General features: G+C 42.6%; 1 protein-coding gene across 1 annotated transcript in view; it reads left to right on the top strand.

The window, feature by feature from the left end:
- Window positions 1-10504, top strand: part of LOC120418633 (uncharacterized) — a 187981-nt gene extending 177477 nt beyond the window's left edge. The window contains exons 5-14 of the mRNA XM_052709796.1: window positions 1528-1624; window positions 1704-2613; window positions 2678-2975; window positions 3041-3204; window positions 3401-3484; window positions 4946-5131; window positions 5611-5772; window positions 5833-6454; window positions 6512-7035; window positions 7100-10504. Coding sequence (XP_052565756.1) covers window positions 1528-1624; window positions 1704-2613; window positions 2678-2975; window positions 3041-3204; window positions 3401-3484; window positions 4946-5131; window positions 5611-5772; window positions 5833-6454; window positions 6512-7035; window positions 7100-7163 — 3111 coding nt within the window. The 3' untranslated portion in view covers window positions 7164-10504. The remainder of the gene's footprint in view (window positions 1-1527; window positions 1625-1703; window positions 2614-2677; window positions 2976-3040; window positions 3205-3400; window positions 3485-4945; window positions 5132-5610; window positions 5773-5832; window positions 6455-6511; window positions 7036-7099) is intronic.
- The last annotated feature ends 4830 nt before the right edge of the window (window positions 10505-15334 follow it).

Below are 15334 nucleotides of genomic sequence, written 5' to 3' on the forward strand. Positions count from 1 at the left end.
GCAGCTACCACGTGGGTGAGAAACGGCTGGAATATTTAATTGCAAACCTTCTTTTAACTAGAAAATGATCCTTTCGAGTAATCCTGATATTATTTAGTCGAATTCAGAATCTTTGCATAGCAAATTTGTATTTTTTTGCAAATATTTCAACCACGTGGTAGCTGCCATTGAAAAATATTTTAATTGAAAAACAGACTAGACTTATTAATTCCACGTCTAATAATCTTTCTAGTGAGTTCTGACTCGACATTGTACGGCTTGCGGTTTCAGAGATATCGCAGTTTGTCAATGAAGGTTTTTAACATTGTTTGCAGAAAAGTGAAACTTTGGTGTGGTGTCAAATAAAAGGACCTAGTCCGATTTGGACGAAAATCGAGTTTTTTGCTTGTTTTTATGGTATCAACAGCTCCATAAAATTTTAACTTGATCAAAAAATATTGATTTGAACATAGCACTTTCTTGTGCACGATTGAGGTTATACAAATAAAGCAGATCTTCCCAAAACAAACTCTGTACATAAAATATTACTTCAGTGAAATGTGGCGAATCGAGACTACAATCTAAGTAAGGACATTAGTTTTCAGAGTACTTAATTGCATAAAATTTAGAAACTTGTTTGTTTATGTATGTTTTTACATAATAAATGAGTGAGTGTATAGTTGATGAGTGAAAGTATAGTTGAAATAGCTGTCCCTATTCATCCTATATGTCCAGATTTGCCTCATATGACTGTACATTCGGCTCAAATACAATCCTGCTTTGTTTTGACTGTAAATTAGGCTCATTTGTGAAGTCTGAGCTTTGGTTATTTTTAACTGAAATTTAACCAATTTCTTTCATCCGTTAATAACTATACGAAAACTATTTCATTACACTACTTTTCTCAAGTTGATTTTATGCAAAATCTTCCAATCTTTCGAATGAAAATGGTTGCGTAATGATAAGTGGTTGCGAACACGGTCAAAATTCAAAATTAAGAGTAAGTTTCTCAAAAACCCTTAAAATTACCCTTGAAAAAATATTTTTTGAAATGTTTTTCAAAGTGCGATAAAAAGCCCTCGCGATTACCTTTCCAACGATATATAACTTTTTGATGTTTGGTAATGTATTTTGGGAGATATCATTTCTCCAAATTAGGGCATTTTTTCGAAAAAATCCATAGTTCAATACAAGTTTTTATTTACAGGTGGCTAACGGCTGACATTTTCAATGGTTCGAAGGTTGTTTTAATGGTTTTTTGGTGCGCTGAATCGAATGAGAACATTGCCGTAACGATTTGAGAACATGTGCATCTAGTGGGACGGTTTCAGCGAGAATTGCTCATCTTTTCAATTAGGTTTTACAGCGTGACGTCACGAGCGCACACGCACACACATTTTTACTGAGACACACCTGCAAAAAATGTAAACAGTGCAGCCAAGCTGTCAAATTTCTAACATCCAAATCGAGTCCGCGTAAAACCTAACTGACCGTTGAATAGTTCGATGATAGATTTTGAATTAAAACTTCCTTTTTCTCATCTTCCAGATGGAGGGGCTGGTGCGCGAGATGCAGGATCCGGAGGCGGGCGTTCCCGTGCGCAGTCAGAAACTTTTTCTCACCTCGATTCCTTCCGCTTTCATGGGTAAGTTGTCTCACCCAAGGTTCCTCCTCACAAGACGTTTCTTCAGCTCACGTTTTCTCCCTCTATCTCTCGCCCCCAGGTTACGACCTGATCGAGTGGCTGATGGAGCGGCTCGGCATCGAGGAGTCCGAAGCTCTGAACATCAGCAACCAGCTGTGCATGCACGGGTACTTTTTCCCCGTTTCGGACACCAAGACGCTGGTCGTGAAGGACGACTCGTCGCTGTACCGCTTCCAGACGCCGTACTACTGGCCCTGGCAGCAGAAGGCGCCGGACCAGATCGAGTACGCGATCTACCTGGCGAAGCGCTCCCTCCGGAACAAGCAGCGCCACGGGCTGGAGGACTACGAGGCGGAAGCGCTGGCCAGTTTGCACAAGAACCTGAAGGGCAAGTGGGACTTTATCACGATGCAGGCGGAGGAGCAGGTCCGGCTGGCGAAGGAGCGCAAGAAGGGCGACAAGATCGTGGGAGATTCGCAGGAGCGAGCCTACTGGCGCGTTCACCGGCCTCCCCCGGGTCAGTTCACCCCGCTGGAGTCGTGCCCGATTCCGTCGCGCGATCGCCAAGGCAAACCCCGCAAGCGCACCGTCGAGGACTGGCAGCGCGAGGTGGAAATCCTGAAGGCGTCCCTCGGCCGGAACCGGGTCAAGATGTCGCAGGCGTGCGAGTGCAACGTCGCCTACTACGAAACGTTCAGCGAGTACGACCCGATGATGAACCCACCGCTGCCGTCGAACCCGTGGGTCACCGAGGACGTCAGCTTCTGGCAGATGAACGGTCCGGTTGTGGAGGTTCCGACGGAGAAGCGCGTCAAGCGGTGGGGCATCTCGATCGAGGAGGTGGTGTCAGACCCAACCGGGCTGCAGGAGTTTACCGCGTATCTGAAGAAGGAGTACTCGCACGAGAACATCCGGTTCTGGATGGCGGTGAACGATCTGCGGCGGTCGTCGCATTCGCAGATCTTCCGGAAGGTCAAGGAGATTTACGAGTGAGTAGTGGGCACTTCGAGGGCACTTGCACCGAATGATCATTTCTACCCCTTCCTTTTCCAGGGAATTCCTCGAGCCGGGCGCCCCCTGCGAGATCAACATCGACGGCAAAACAATGGAGAAGGTGCAGCAGGGCCTCAAGAACCCGTCCCGGTTCGCGTTCGACCTCGCCGCCGAGCACATCTACATGCTGCTGCTGAAGAAGGACTGCTACCCGCGGTTCGTCCGGTCCGAGCACTACAAAACGCTGATGGCGAACGCGATCCAGCCGTCGCACAAGAAGCGCTTCTTCGGCTTCGGCGGCGGTGCCAAGAAGAAGGGCTCGACGGCGACCGCACCCAACCCGTCGCTGTTGACGCAGGTAGGTTTGACGGGCGACGACCGGTTGAAGTTTCTTGACTGACCTTGCTACGTGTTGCTTTGCAGCCCTCCGGTCCGACCTCCGGCAACATCAACAGTCTGTCCAAGCGACGCGGCAGCGATCGCAGCTTGTCCGGATCGGCCCACGAGCTGGCCGTGTGCGGGGTCAAGGACGCTACCAAAGTGCCACACTCTCATAGCCAAAGCAATCTCAGCGACATCCCGTACAGGTGAGTCTTGCCAGTCGTGCACGGTTCAAGGCCGGAAGTAGCTGTCTGTAGGAACTCAGGGTCATCACACAACCACGCGATCGTTTTATTTTTTGAGTGAGGTTGATGTTCCGTCACACGTTGCGTAGCGGGGCTTGTCAGTGAGTCGAGTTATGAACACGGGACCTTCTCTCTTTCTCGTTTCTGTGACCGGCAGTGTGGCCATCTACCGCGGGGACATGCCGTACGGGGGACAGCCGGCGGCGGCCGGGGCAGGACACGAACAGAGATTCGGAAAGCAGTAAGACACTCTACCAAAGCAATACACCCAAAAGCGCCGGTTTCGGAATCCCTTCCTCTTCTCTGAACCAAACAAAAAAAAAACGAAACCTCTATTGTTCTCGCTGTCTGTTTCTCTTGCTGTGTCTTCTTTTGGAGTGTGTGCGTGTGAAGGGGTTTACTGTCTCGTTTCACGCTCTCTCTCTCTCTCCCTCTCTTTTTCTCACCTCACTCTTCTGCCGTTGTTCATTTTGGCCATGGACCGTTGTTGGAGTTGCCAGTTTATCTAAACACCTCTACTACAACTGTCACTCGCTCTCTCTCTGACAATCATACACTCATATGTACACGCTCTCATTTTGTGTCCTGTCCGTCACGGGCGGGTTGATTCCCGGCTTTGTTTTGACGTTTATGTTGGCGCGCCTTTGTTTTGGTTTGTCCTTGTTTATAGCACCCTAGCCAAATGTTTGTCTAAAACTCAAACGTCAAACTGAAACTTCAACCGCAGAAAATTCTAGCAAAATAGGCCAAAGACCAGGTGTAAACAAACAGTTTATCTAACCTGTACTTAACGTCAAAATCTGTCATCATCAACTGACGTTTAGTAGAGAAGTCGCTTTTTACACTTCGTTTTTGGTGTCTAGTTATATGATCATAATATTTACCTTTTTTGGTGGTGTGGTTTTGCTACACTGAAACCGTGTACAGGTCGACACTTCAAGCTTTTCATGTTTATCATTCGCAGATTTCTTTTTGTTTTGTTCACCCTGCGGTCACCTTTTGCAAATAAGCTTAGAACCACTTTTCGTGTTTATGTTTCAGCAAAACCAATTCAGAATTATGTGTAACTCAAGTGGAAAACAAATGTCATTTGACACCACATTTGTGCGCGATTCCACCGTTCCAAGTCGATCCTCCTATTGTTCTCCCTCACACTGACCCAAACGTCAACCTTGTTTATATTCACCTTTCTGTGTATATGTTTGCGCGCGTCTCATTTGCTGTGTTCACCACCACCACTACACTCACAATTTTGACTTCCAGTTTGTTTTGAGAGTATTCGCGCTCCACTCGCTGCTGTTGCTGCTGTTGCCGCTCTGTTCTGACCCCCTCCTCTTGGTGACTTTGCCACAGAGCTAACACATACCAGAATAATCGTGCGTGTGTGTTTGCGTGTTTTTTTTTCATATTCATCCATACAAATATTAACATATAACGTAATTGCTGTTCTCGATTCACAGTTTAGTATACTATCGTATAGAAAACCCCGCAGTTACACTAACAGTCACACTTACACCTACATGAAACCCACTAACACGTACGCGTCGCCGTCGTGGTGTAGAATAATCCTCCAAACAAAACAACACACTAACACTAACACAACCGCTCATCTCTGTTGGTATCGTAGATCGAACGTTGATGCGTCCGTACCGCCCCGGCAAACCTTTCCGCTCAACGATCTCTCTTTCCCTCTCCGAAACAGGGAAGTCACCGGCAAGACGCTGAGCACGACGCTCGAGGTGACGCTGGAGTCCGCAGGAGGCAGCAGCGCGGTTTGTCCCTGGGACAGCCCGACGGCGACGGCGGCGAAGCCACCCGAGAAGGAGTCCACCGTGTCGGTGTCCGTGTGCCCGTGGGACGACGGAGACGTCAAACTGCCGTCGGAAAGGTAGGAATGGGATTTCGGTGGACTCTGGTACTCCAAGGACACTGGTACTCCTAGGACTCCGATACTCCTAGGACTCCGGTACTCCTAGGACTCCGGTACTCCTAGGACTCCGGTACTCCTAGGACTCCGGTACTCCTAGGACTCCGGTACTCCTAGGACTCCGGTACTCTTAGGACTCCGGTACTCCTAGGACTCCGATACTCCTAGGACTCCGGTACTCCTAGGACTCCGGTACTCCTAGGACTCCGGTACTCCTAGGACTCCGGTACTCCTAGGACTCCGGTACTCCTAGGACTCCGGTACTCCTAGGACTCCGGTACTCCTAGGACTCCGGTACTCCTAGGACTCCGGTACTCCTAGGACTCCGGTTCTCGTAGGACAACGGTTCTCCTAGGACTCCGGTACTCCTAGGACTTTGGCACTCTAGGCTGGTAAATCTTAAACAACCGATCTCAAAACCTAACCTATTCTGCCCACAGCAAACCGAAACCACCGGCGTCCGACATCAGCGAGGTGTCGGAGCGCATGAAGCGGTCCTGCGGCTTGCGCCAGAACACCCTGGACGGCGACTTCCACAGCACCAAGCGGCTCGCTCCGGTGGTGACCGAACAGCGGCGAGCGTCCATGACGATGGCTCCCAGGTAAGCACAACACTTGCGGTCGAAGGTCACCACGTTTCATGTCCAATTCCAAACTTCCAGACTCTCCGACCTGCAATTCTCCCTGCGCGCCAACTCGGGCGGCGAATCACCACCGGGACCGCCGGTCCTGCAGCAGCAGCGCTCGTTCGACCATCCGCGGAACGTTTCCCAGAGCTCGCTGTCGACGAGTTTCGAAGAGCGGGAGGATTCGAGCGCGACGCCCACCGCCTCGGACGAGAATCTGGCACGGCAGAAGAAGGAAAGCATCTCCGAACTGGAGGAACCAGCGGAAGAGCAGGCGGCGGCAGTCGGTGCTAGGGCTAGTGATGTTGGGGAAACTACGAGAACCGATGTAGAAATGAACACAAACATTACACGTGCAAGTGAGCAGTGCACGTGCCAGGTGGCCACGCAAACCAGAACAAACATTACACCAGTGGGTGGTGGTGAAGTGGTGAACAAGTCCCGGGCGGTGACGCCGGGAAGTGAGGGTCAGGGATTGTGCGTCGAAGCTGGAGCTCAACGAAGGGGAAGTGTCTGCGAGCAGCAGCCGCAGCAGCCTCCTACGATTAGTGTTTGCTTTGCCAATTCGGAAGCCGAAGAGGAGGATCGCCGGAGGAGGCGATCGCTGGGGAACACCGGGGACCGCTCGCTCGATGAAGATCACGGGGAAGCGGAAGAGGTACGAGGCGAGTTGGAAGACGCACCGGAACCTGAATTGGTGTTTCTTTCCCAACAGGTGTACTTCACCAGTGAGGAAGCGGACGACGATGCCGGAAGCATGGGATACACGCGACTTCCGGATCCGCCGGCACCGCAAGACATGTCTCCCCTGGCGGAGGACGACAACTTCTCGGAGTCCTTCTCCCAGCCGAACCAGTCCTCGCTGGAGCAGGTCGAGTACGACATCATGATGGACGGTGACAACCTGGCGCCCGGGTGCGTCGCTCCGGCTCCAACTCCAGCCCCGTCCATCGCTCCGCTTGCGGAAGTCGAGATGGACCCCGGGGACGATGAGCAGGAAACGACGGCGTCGGATCATACGGAAACCGCCGTGACGGTGCACGTGACGACCCGCGAACGCCAGGAACAGGAACCGGAAGCGTCCGCCGGCGCAACGGTGGTCATCATCGAGGACCAGGTCAAGCGCCGGAAGCGGAAGGAGCGCAAAGAACGCGGGGAGAAGGAGGCGGTGCAGCAACAGCGAAGCGAAGAGGAGAACAGCGAGAAGAAGGGCAACGCCGTGTGCCCCTGGGATGACGAGTAAGTTCGACGCGTCAAAAGTGACAGTTTGATTGTGACGTTTACGATCTTACCTTCGTTTCAGAGATGAATCGGCCGCGGACGAAGCTCCGTACGTCAAGACGTACTCCACGCTTGGTTATCTGTAAACGACGTAAATTTTACACAACATTTCGTGTTTGGTGCGAGCGCTCAACAGTTTGCGGCAGCAGCAGCAGTAGGCTTTGGAAAGATGGTTCAAAACAAAGATGAGAAGTTAGCTGCGCAACGCGACGCACGTCGCGTTGACAGCTGTCAAAAGTGACAGTTTTAGTGCGGGATTGAGAAATGTTGAAAGTAAGAGAAAATGCGATTAAATTTCCGCCGGGATTACGCTCCATGCCCTAGGACTAATCGTGGGGTGAAATTTATCTATAAACAAAGCACACGCAATGACAGTTCTCTGGAAGCGAGAACAAAAACAGAACAGTTGGCCGTGAGATCGGAAGGGATCAGAAAGAGAGCGGTCCAGAAGCGATGTTGACGCATCCAAGAGCCCCGAATCTTGTAACAACAACAACAGAAATCAAAATGCGTCAACCTTTTTGAACAACATAACCTTCAACGACCATTCGCTCTTTCCGACCTTTTCCTCTAGTTTAGTTAAGAAATTTGAGAAGAAATGGGTAGATTTTCATCTGAGTTTTCAATGCACATGATTATTTCGATACCTCAAAATGTGTACTTTGACAACAAAAACAAAATGGTGACAATGTAAACAAGTGCGCATTTGACAGCTAGCATGGTGGAACAAAATATAAACATTAATTTGGAAAGGGTATACTCTCCCTTTCGTAAACATATGATTAATCAAAACAAAGCACATAATAAAGTAATCATCATATAGCCGAAAATGTCACTAAATAGTTACTGGGAAGTACTGAATGTTAGCACGTAAGCGACTTTATTGGCTAGAATGCAACGTGACGTGGTTTTCTTGAGTGCATCGACAACTTGGGGAAAATACAAACAAAGAAAACACGATTTGTCTTGCGAGGCAAACCTAAAATTAAACGCAAAAGTCAGGAAATAAAGTAAACTGTTCCTGTGAAAGTACTTGGAACGTAAATTTTACATCATACACACGTAAAAAAACGCGTACATTCTACGCACTTCTATCGTATCGCATTTTTTGGGGGTAAAACTATATATATGAAAGTATTGTACGATCAGTTCCTAGCTGGACTCGGTCACAGGAAACGACCGGCGACTCAGTGACCGACGAAATAGGCGGCGGGCCAGATGCGGGCATAAAATTGTCAAAATCTCTTCCCCCCTCACTTCGTCTCACCATCCAGCTGCAGCTTTGTTGACAAACAAACGGAGCACGCGGTCGCATGATGGCGGCATCGAGCCAGAATTAGGGGTGATCATGTGATTAAAAATGAAAGTTTTTTCAAGAAAAATAATATTTTTCCGACCGAATAAAAAAATTGCGAGCATGTTCAAACAATTATTCTGATGTCGGAGAAGTGATAAAAAAGCAAAATTATAATCCATAATTTTTCTATAAATCGAATTTTTTCACTCCAACTGGGAACCCCTAGGTCTATCCACGACCGTTTCCAATGACCGTGAGAAGATGCCAGAAAATCCAGCTACGAGCTAAATCCACAATATCGACGTACAAGTATTCGTAACCACTTTATTGGAACAGAACATAACCTAGCGGTAAACAGTGAATGGTAATATAAAGTCTAAGTATTGCTTCTGTTCTAGGTTAAGAAGTACTAAAATTCATTCATGTCATAATATATTGAAGTAACACACACTAACAAAATAGCTGCATACTAGCAACACTGGAAAGCATAACAAACATCTACACACACTCACAAAGCGTCACGTCAAAACAAGATGCTCGAAAACTTGGTGAAAATTTTCTAGGTGAATGCAACCAAAGCAAGAAACGTCAAAGTGTAAGTGATTAGTGATTTGAGGAGAACTGTCATCGCGAAATGCTTAGAAATCAAATGTGACATTTAAACGGTATCGTTAGTTGATAGTTTTGGAAGCTGTCAAAACTGAACAGTCAACCTTGAACTGTCAACGTATCGTTTCATAACTGTCTAAAAACAAGAGAAAGTTAAATTGAAAGTGGGGAATCCCGCGCAAAAGTGTTCACCTTTGACAGCTGTCAAAGTGACGTTCGCCGGTGGACGCGCGTGCGCGCTTCTGGGGAACGATTTTTGACAGCAACGTGATGAAGCACGAGGCTCCGAGAAGGTAAAGCGGGCACGAAACGAGCCGTTATATTTGAATGTATTTGACAAACTTAATTGTTTAACTGGGCGGAGTTTAGAGAAGAGGCAAAGATGTTACAAAACAAAAATGAGTGATTTTTACCGTGCAAAGAAGATGATGAAGAAGAAGAAAATTCAATGCAGATAGTATTCATGTACATGGTTGTTGTTTTAGCTATACAACTATAAAAAGAAGCTATTCTCTCTCTATTGAACAAAACAAAATCTTGCAAAATTATTAACAAATAAATAAAAAAATCTATAATCGAAGTAATTATGAGAAAGTCAAAACAAACAAAAAAAACGTGATTTGACAAAATCGAAGATAAATCAACATTATCAAAAGAACAAAAGCCACCGGTTAGAAAAAAAATCTCCAATTATATTTGTCCCTCTTACTCTTGGAAAACAAAAATGAGAATATAACATAAACATTAACAATCTTGAAATTGAATAACAAACCAGATAGACGAAATACCAATCAAACAGCATCTTTTAACGGGTATAAACAAATAAGTGAAAGATAAAATTTGTTGAAATCTTGGAAAAATCTGAGTTTTTTTAAAGGTCACGCAAAACTGAGTGCGCATATCAGCATTTCTTAAAAACTCAAACTTTTTTTAAAGCATTTTTCAAACAAAAAGCACATCTCAAATGCAGCCAGAAACAAAGTTTTAAAATGCACCCGTGACAATTTACCGTCAAAAACATGAATCTGGTTGTAAATATCACCCTAACCTTTTTTAAGTTATCTTCTACCAACGCATAAATCACCACCCCAACTCAAGAAACACACATACACAAACAAAAAAACAAAACAATGCCGCTTTTCCTATTAGTGAGAGAAATCAGCCCAAAATAGCAAAACAAAAAAAATCGCTAATGAATAATAAGTATTAGAAATCAGTACAGAAATATATATTAAAGATGATCTGCAAGGTGAAGAAAAACAAAATGATACAACGCGAAAGTTTATTAAATTTTATCGCTATTAAAAATGTAGTCTAGTGAGAGAGAAAAAAGCAAAAAATTAAAAACAAAAAAAAAACAACTCGTCGGTGAAATTTAGACATTTGACTTGACTATACCTAGTGATTACAGAAACAAAAACCAACTTTAAAGTAATATTACTAACAGAAGAAAAGAAACTAGTTGAACAAAACAAAAAAAACCGTAATTAAACAAAAATGCCAGTTAATGTGCCGCTGTATTAGTGACTATATTTTAAAAGAACAAAAAAATCAGATCGGAAGCAAACAAAAAGAACTCGAAAGAACCGGATTGGAACTCAGAAAAAAGTTAGACAAGTTGGTGTATTGATTTGCAATAGAAGAGACAAAAAAACAACTTTCTCGTTTAGCGTGCATTGATTGTAACAGCAAAACCCTCAAATCGAAAGAACTTCAACCAAATTCCACTGAAAAAAGAAAAAAAAAACACATAAAATCGGAATCGACCCAATAGTGAAATTGATATGTTGTAGCAAGAATCGAATAACAGTACAATAAAAAAAAACACACTGGATGAGAAATGGTAAGAAAGTAAAAAAAAAGAAGAAATAAAGAGCGGGAAAAATGTTAAAACTATTTGGGGATTATCGTTTGAACGAAGAACAAGAAAAGAACGCTTCCCTCCACCTGACTTGTTGCGCAATAATTGGAGGTGTCGTGTTACTCACCTAGCTGTGAAGTTTCCTGGAGAACTGCTGGAGACGGAATAGTGAACTGACGAACGTCGTTGGTTGTCGTTTTGCTGAACTCGGCAAATTGGAGGTTGAGTTTGCGCCGTTCGAAACGGAGGATTTTCGTTGCCAACGTTGAAGAATTGAAATAGTTTGCTATTGTTCTTGTAGGAATTGGACGAAATTGAAATATAATTCAATCAAAATTGCGAACATTTTGGCAACACTGCTTTTTTTAGACTTCAAAAGTGTTAGCTATTAAAATTTCACTTTCATCAAAGCTTTGGAAAAAATAAAAATTGTATTTTTGATAGACGTAATGTTAAAGCCATGCCATGCGTCAAACGAAATAGTAGTTTATGCAACAAATTGCAAAAAGAAGATTTTTTCATCCCGTCCCGTGTTACACTCTAAAAAATAACCCTGCAAAGTTAGAAAAAAGACGAAATTTTAAAATGAAAAATTTAGTTCTAAATGAAAATATGACTCTTCTGGGTCAATGTAGATTCGAAAAGAACATTAAATTTCCCATAAAATGACATGTTCCAAAATTTTTTATAGTCGAGTAACGGAAAATGGGAGAATTTTTAAAACTTTTTTAGTATTTTTCGATGAAAAATACGTTTTTTCGGAATTCTGAGTACGCCATCAAATCGGGCGTCTAATTTTACATAAAAGTCCCTTTGACACCCAATTTCTATCTCATCACCGTTTCAGGCTGCAAATTATTGAAAAATACCTCTTTTTTCGTATGTTCAAAAATGGAAGGGGTCGTACCGCCCCTCTGTCACGAGATATCAAAAAACGGACCTCGGATTCATGATCAGGGACAAAAGTTACCCCATAGGAAAAAGTTTCACGCAAAACGAAGAGAGGTCGGGGCAACTGCTGTGTGAGTTGGCGGAGAATTACCCTAGTAGTATTTTTTTAAATAAATAATATTAAATAGAATTTTTTTCTTCAAGTAAAACAATGTGAGCTTGTAAACGAAGAGTGTACAAACGAAATCGCTTCGAACTTTATTCAATAATTTTCTACAAAACTTTCAACATTGGCTAAATAAACAATTCAATGTTTTTAATGAAACAACTTAACGATTACAGTCCAGACTCGATACTAATAATTTTTTTTTAATTTTTCGAAACTCTTTAAATTTGAAAAAAATGTAAAAGTCTCTAAAATATTCCAACGATTTTTATATGAAAAATAAAATCTTTCAAAATATTTTAGAAGAAGTATTTTTAAAAAAAACCGCTAATATTTGAAAGAATGGAACAATTCACAAAATCATTACGACAGTCGAAAACAGGTTTTTAAAAATGAAATAAAAACTCAAAAATATTTTAGAGGTCGAACTTTTTTTGAAGAAATGCTCAAATTTGAAGGAATGGAAAACTCCCAAAAATATTATGGTAGTCAAGAAAATGTTGTTTTAAAAAATAAAAATAAACTTCCAAAATAGTTTAGAAGTCGAACTATTTTCTCCAACGAACTAATGCTCATGTTTGAAAAAAGTAGAAAAACTCACCAAAATATTACGGCAAACAAGAAAAGGTTGTTTTTTAAAATAAAGTCTTGAAAAATATTTTAGAAGTCGAACTTATTTTGGGAGAACTGCTCCATTTTGAAAGAATGGAAATCCTCTTCAAAAGTGGTTTGGAAGTAATTCTGTTTATTTAAGAAGATAATCATTACTAGGATGGATGGATAAATCAAGGATAAACTCACAGAAAAAAATGAAGATTTTTTTAAAAGTTTTTAATTATAACTAATTTTTTTCAGTTTTTCACATTCGACTTTTTGTCCTTTCGATGTTTTGTCCATTCTACCTTATATCTTTCGACCTTTTGTCGCACATCCAATCATGTTTACTAATTTGCAGGCAAAATGAGCGACTTTCTAACACCAACTGAAAAGTCAAGTACCTAGAATGCAAAAAAAAATCGAAAAACGCTTCCCTAACACAGATGTGAACTAGCAGTAGCTAGAATGCATTTAATTTTGCAAATAATGCAGATCCATCATATCCTGAGTATATGACGAATCCAAGAAGACCAACATTCCATCTGCTGAGTGTTACTGTCCACGCACTGGACACAAGTTTCGGCCGTCCCGGATCACCGACGGCCTGTGTCCCCAACTTCACTTCCCAGAACCTCTTCCTTCTCCTGCATGAATCTTTCTCAATCCTGCTGCATGCTCCTTCCACTCCTTTTCCTTGTCCGAATCCACTATCCTTGCATGCTAAAATCTCCCACTAATTACTCTCGCGCAAAATTTGGTAAGTATTCGGACTAGTTAGTTAAAACTCGCGTTTTGTGTTTGTTGAGCGAACCGAACTCCACGATGGTTGCTTTTAGACTTACTTTTTATTACTCGTTATGCTTTTGTTTACATCGATTATGCTGTGCCGAGATGACAGATCTCGCGTAGCAGTGGTGCTGGTTTTCGGGTGTGTGCATGTCTGTACAATTTGTGTCGTTTTGTCTGTAGGTATTTATATGTTTGGTGTTGGGTTCACAAGTTGGTCTGTTGTGTGTTTGCATGTAATTTGTGTGTGTTTTACACAGGGGGTAGCGAAGAAGCCGCCATCTTGGAAGTTCAGATAACAAACACTGAGAATCAGTATTATACACATTACGACGGTAATACGAAGTGTGTTATTCTGATTGAACTCAAAAGTCCCATGCAAATGTGTAAAAACAAACTGAAAACTGTGTAATACTGATTCTCAGTGTACGGGCGCACTGTTTGATCGACCAAAAGAAAAAAAAAACAAAAAAAAGGTAAACAGAAAAATCACTTTTTTCGATATGAATTTTCAGCCAATATTGTGATGCAATCTCCAATAATATGATAGAATTTGCCATCAGCAACATAATTCACGTGTTTTTTTTCAGGAATTTATTGCGAAATTGCGAAAAATTGTAAAATCAAAAACCCAAACTTTGATTTGTTATGGGCTACCATTTGACAGCTAGTGCTTTTGTTGTGGGCTCTCATTTGACAACCGTTCTAAGGTCGACTGCTGTCAGTTTGCTTAGGTCGGATTAGGGTTACCATCCCCCCGGTTTTACAGGTGGGTTAGGTAACTAGGGTAAGTACACTTATTATTGTCTGTGGTTGCAACCCTGACAGCAAAACATCAAATTTCATTACAAAACTAGACACATAGTATTTAACAGTTACCGTTATTCTAACGTTCCTTCATTAAGAGTTTCTACTCTCTTTTCCTCTCTTTTCGTATGTACTGGACACGTCCGAAATTTTGCTTGATGTTTGCTAATTCCCCTCCTGACCCCTAGTTTGAACTGGTACAGATCGCTACACTGAGAAGTAACGTCATGATTCGAAATCCGGACACTTAGTAGCATATCATTTTTGTTATAGCTGGCAAAAAAATCATGTAATAAGTTAGAAATGTAGAAATATCATCAGGATGTAGTATAAACAGTCAATTTGAAGAGAATGCATGTAAAATATGTCTTTTCTAACCATTTTTCCTCAGAATTTCCAAATCAAAATGACTTTTTGTGCTTCGAATCCCGGACACTGATAAAAGTTGATTCGAAGCCCGGACACTTTTGATTCGAATTCCGGACAATAGATTTTACTTTTTTTGTTAGGTCTCAAATAAGGTGTTGACATCAAAACAATCGATATTTTGTATAAAAAATTGCTAAAATTTAAGAAAATCAGAACCAAAAATTTCTGCTTTGCCTTTCCGGTACTTCGGACGCCTATGAAATATTTCAGCAGAAATGTTTCACAGTTTTGGTAATCACATGAGGGCTTTTGTTAATTTGATTTGGTTAACCGCGGTAGATTTTCTTGATATAATTCGAACTGTCAAAAATCCACCAAAGCATCTACCGGTGGATACTTTTCTACCGCAGATTTTTGTGCGATCAATGTGGTAGATGCTTTGGTGGATTTTTGACAGTGCGAATTATTTCAAGAAAATCCACCGCGGTTCACCAAATCAAATTAACAAAAGCCCTATGATTTAATTTAATTTAATTGTTTTAGCATTGGCAACATATTTGAAATGAAAGTTGATGTTAGAATTCATCAGATTACACAGTTTAGACAATAATCATGCGAACTTATATCCACATAATTGATAAAACAAGATGAAGCGTCCGGGAATTCGAATCATGACGTTATCAACCTTGGTCCAAGTAAAGTATTGCATTTTCTCACCGTTAACTAATATTCCATGAAGCTATATTGTTAATTTATATTCCAACATTTTAGCACGCAAACAAACGGTATTTACTTTCTTCTGCCCTGTTAGAAAATTGTCATTAGTTGCAAATGCAAACTTGGCGTTTTCATACTTGGCCACTGATCATTAGCC

This window comes from Culex pipiens, chromosome 1 (genome assembly GCF_016801865.2).
Source record: "Culex pipiens pallens isolate TS chromosome 1, TS_CPP_V2, whole genome shotgun sequence".
NCBI classification, from domain to species: Eukaryota; Metazoa; Arthropoda; class Insecta; order Diptera; family Culicidae; genus Culex; species Culex pipiens.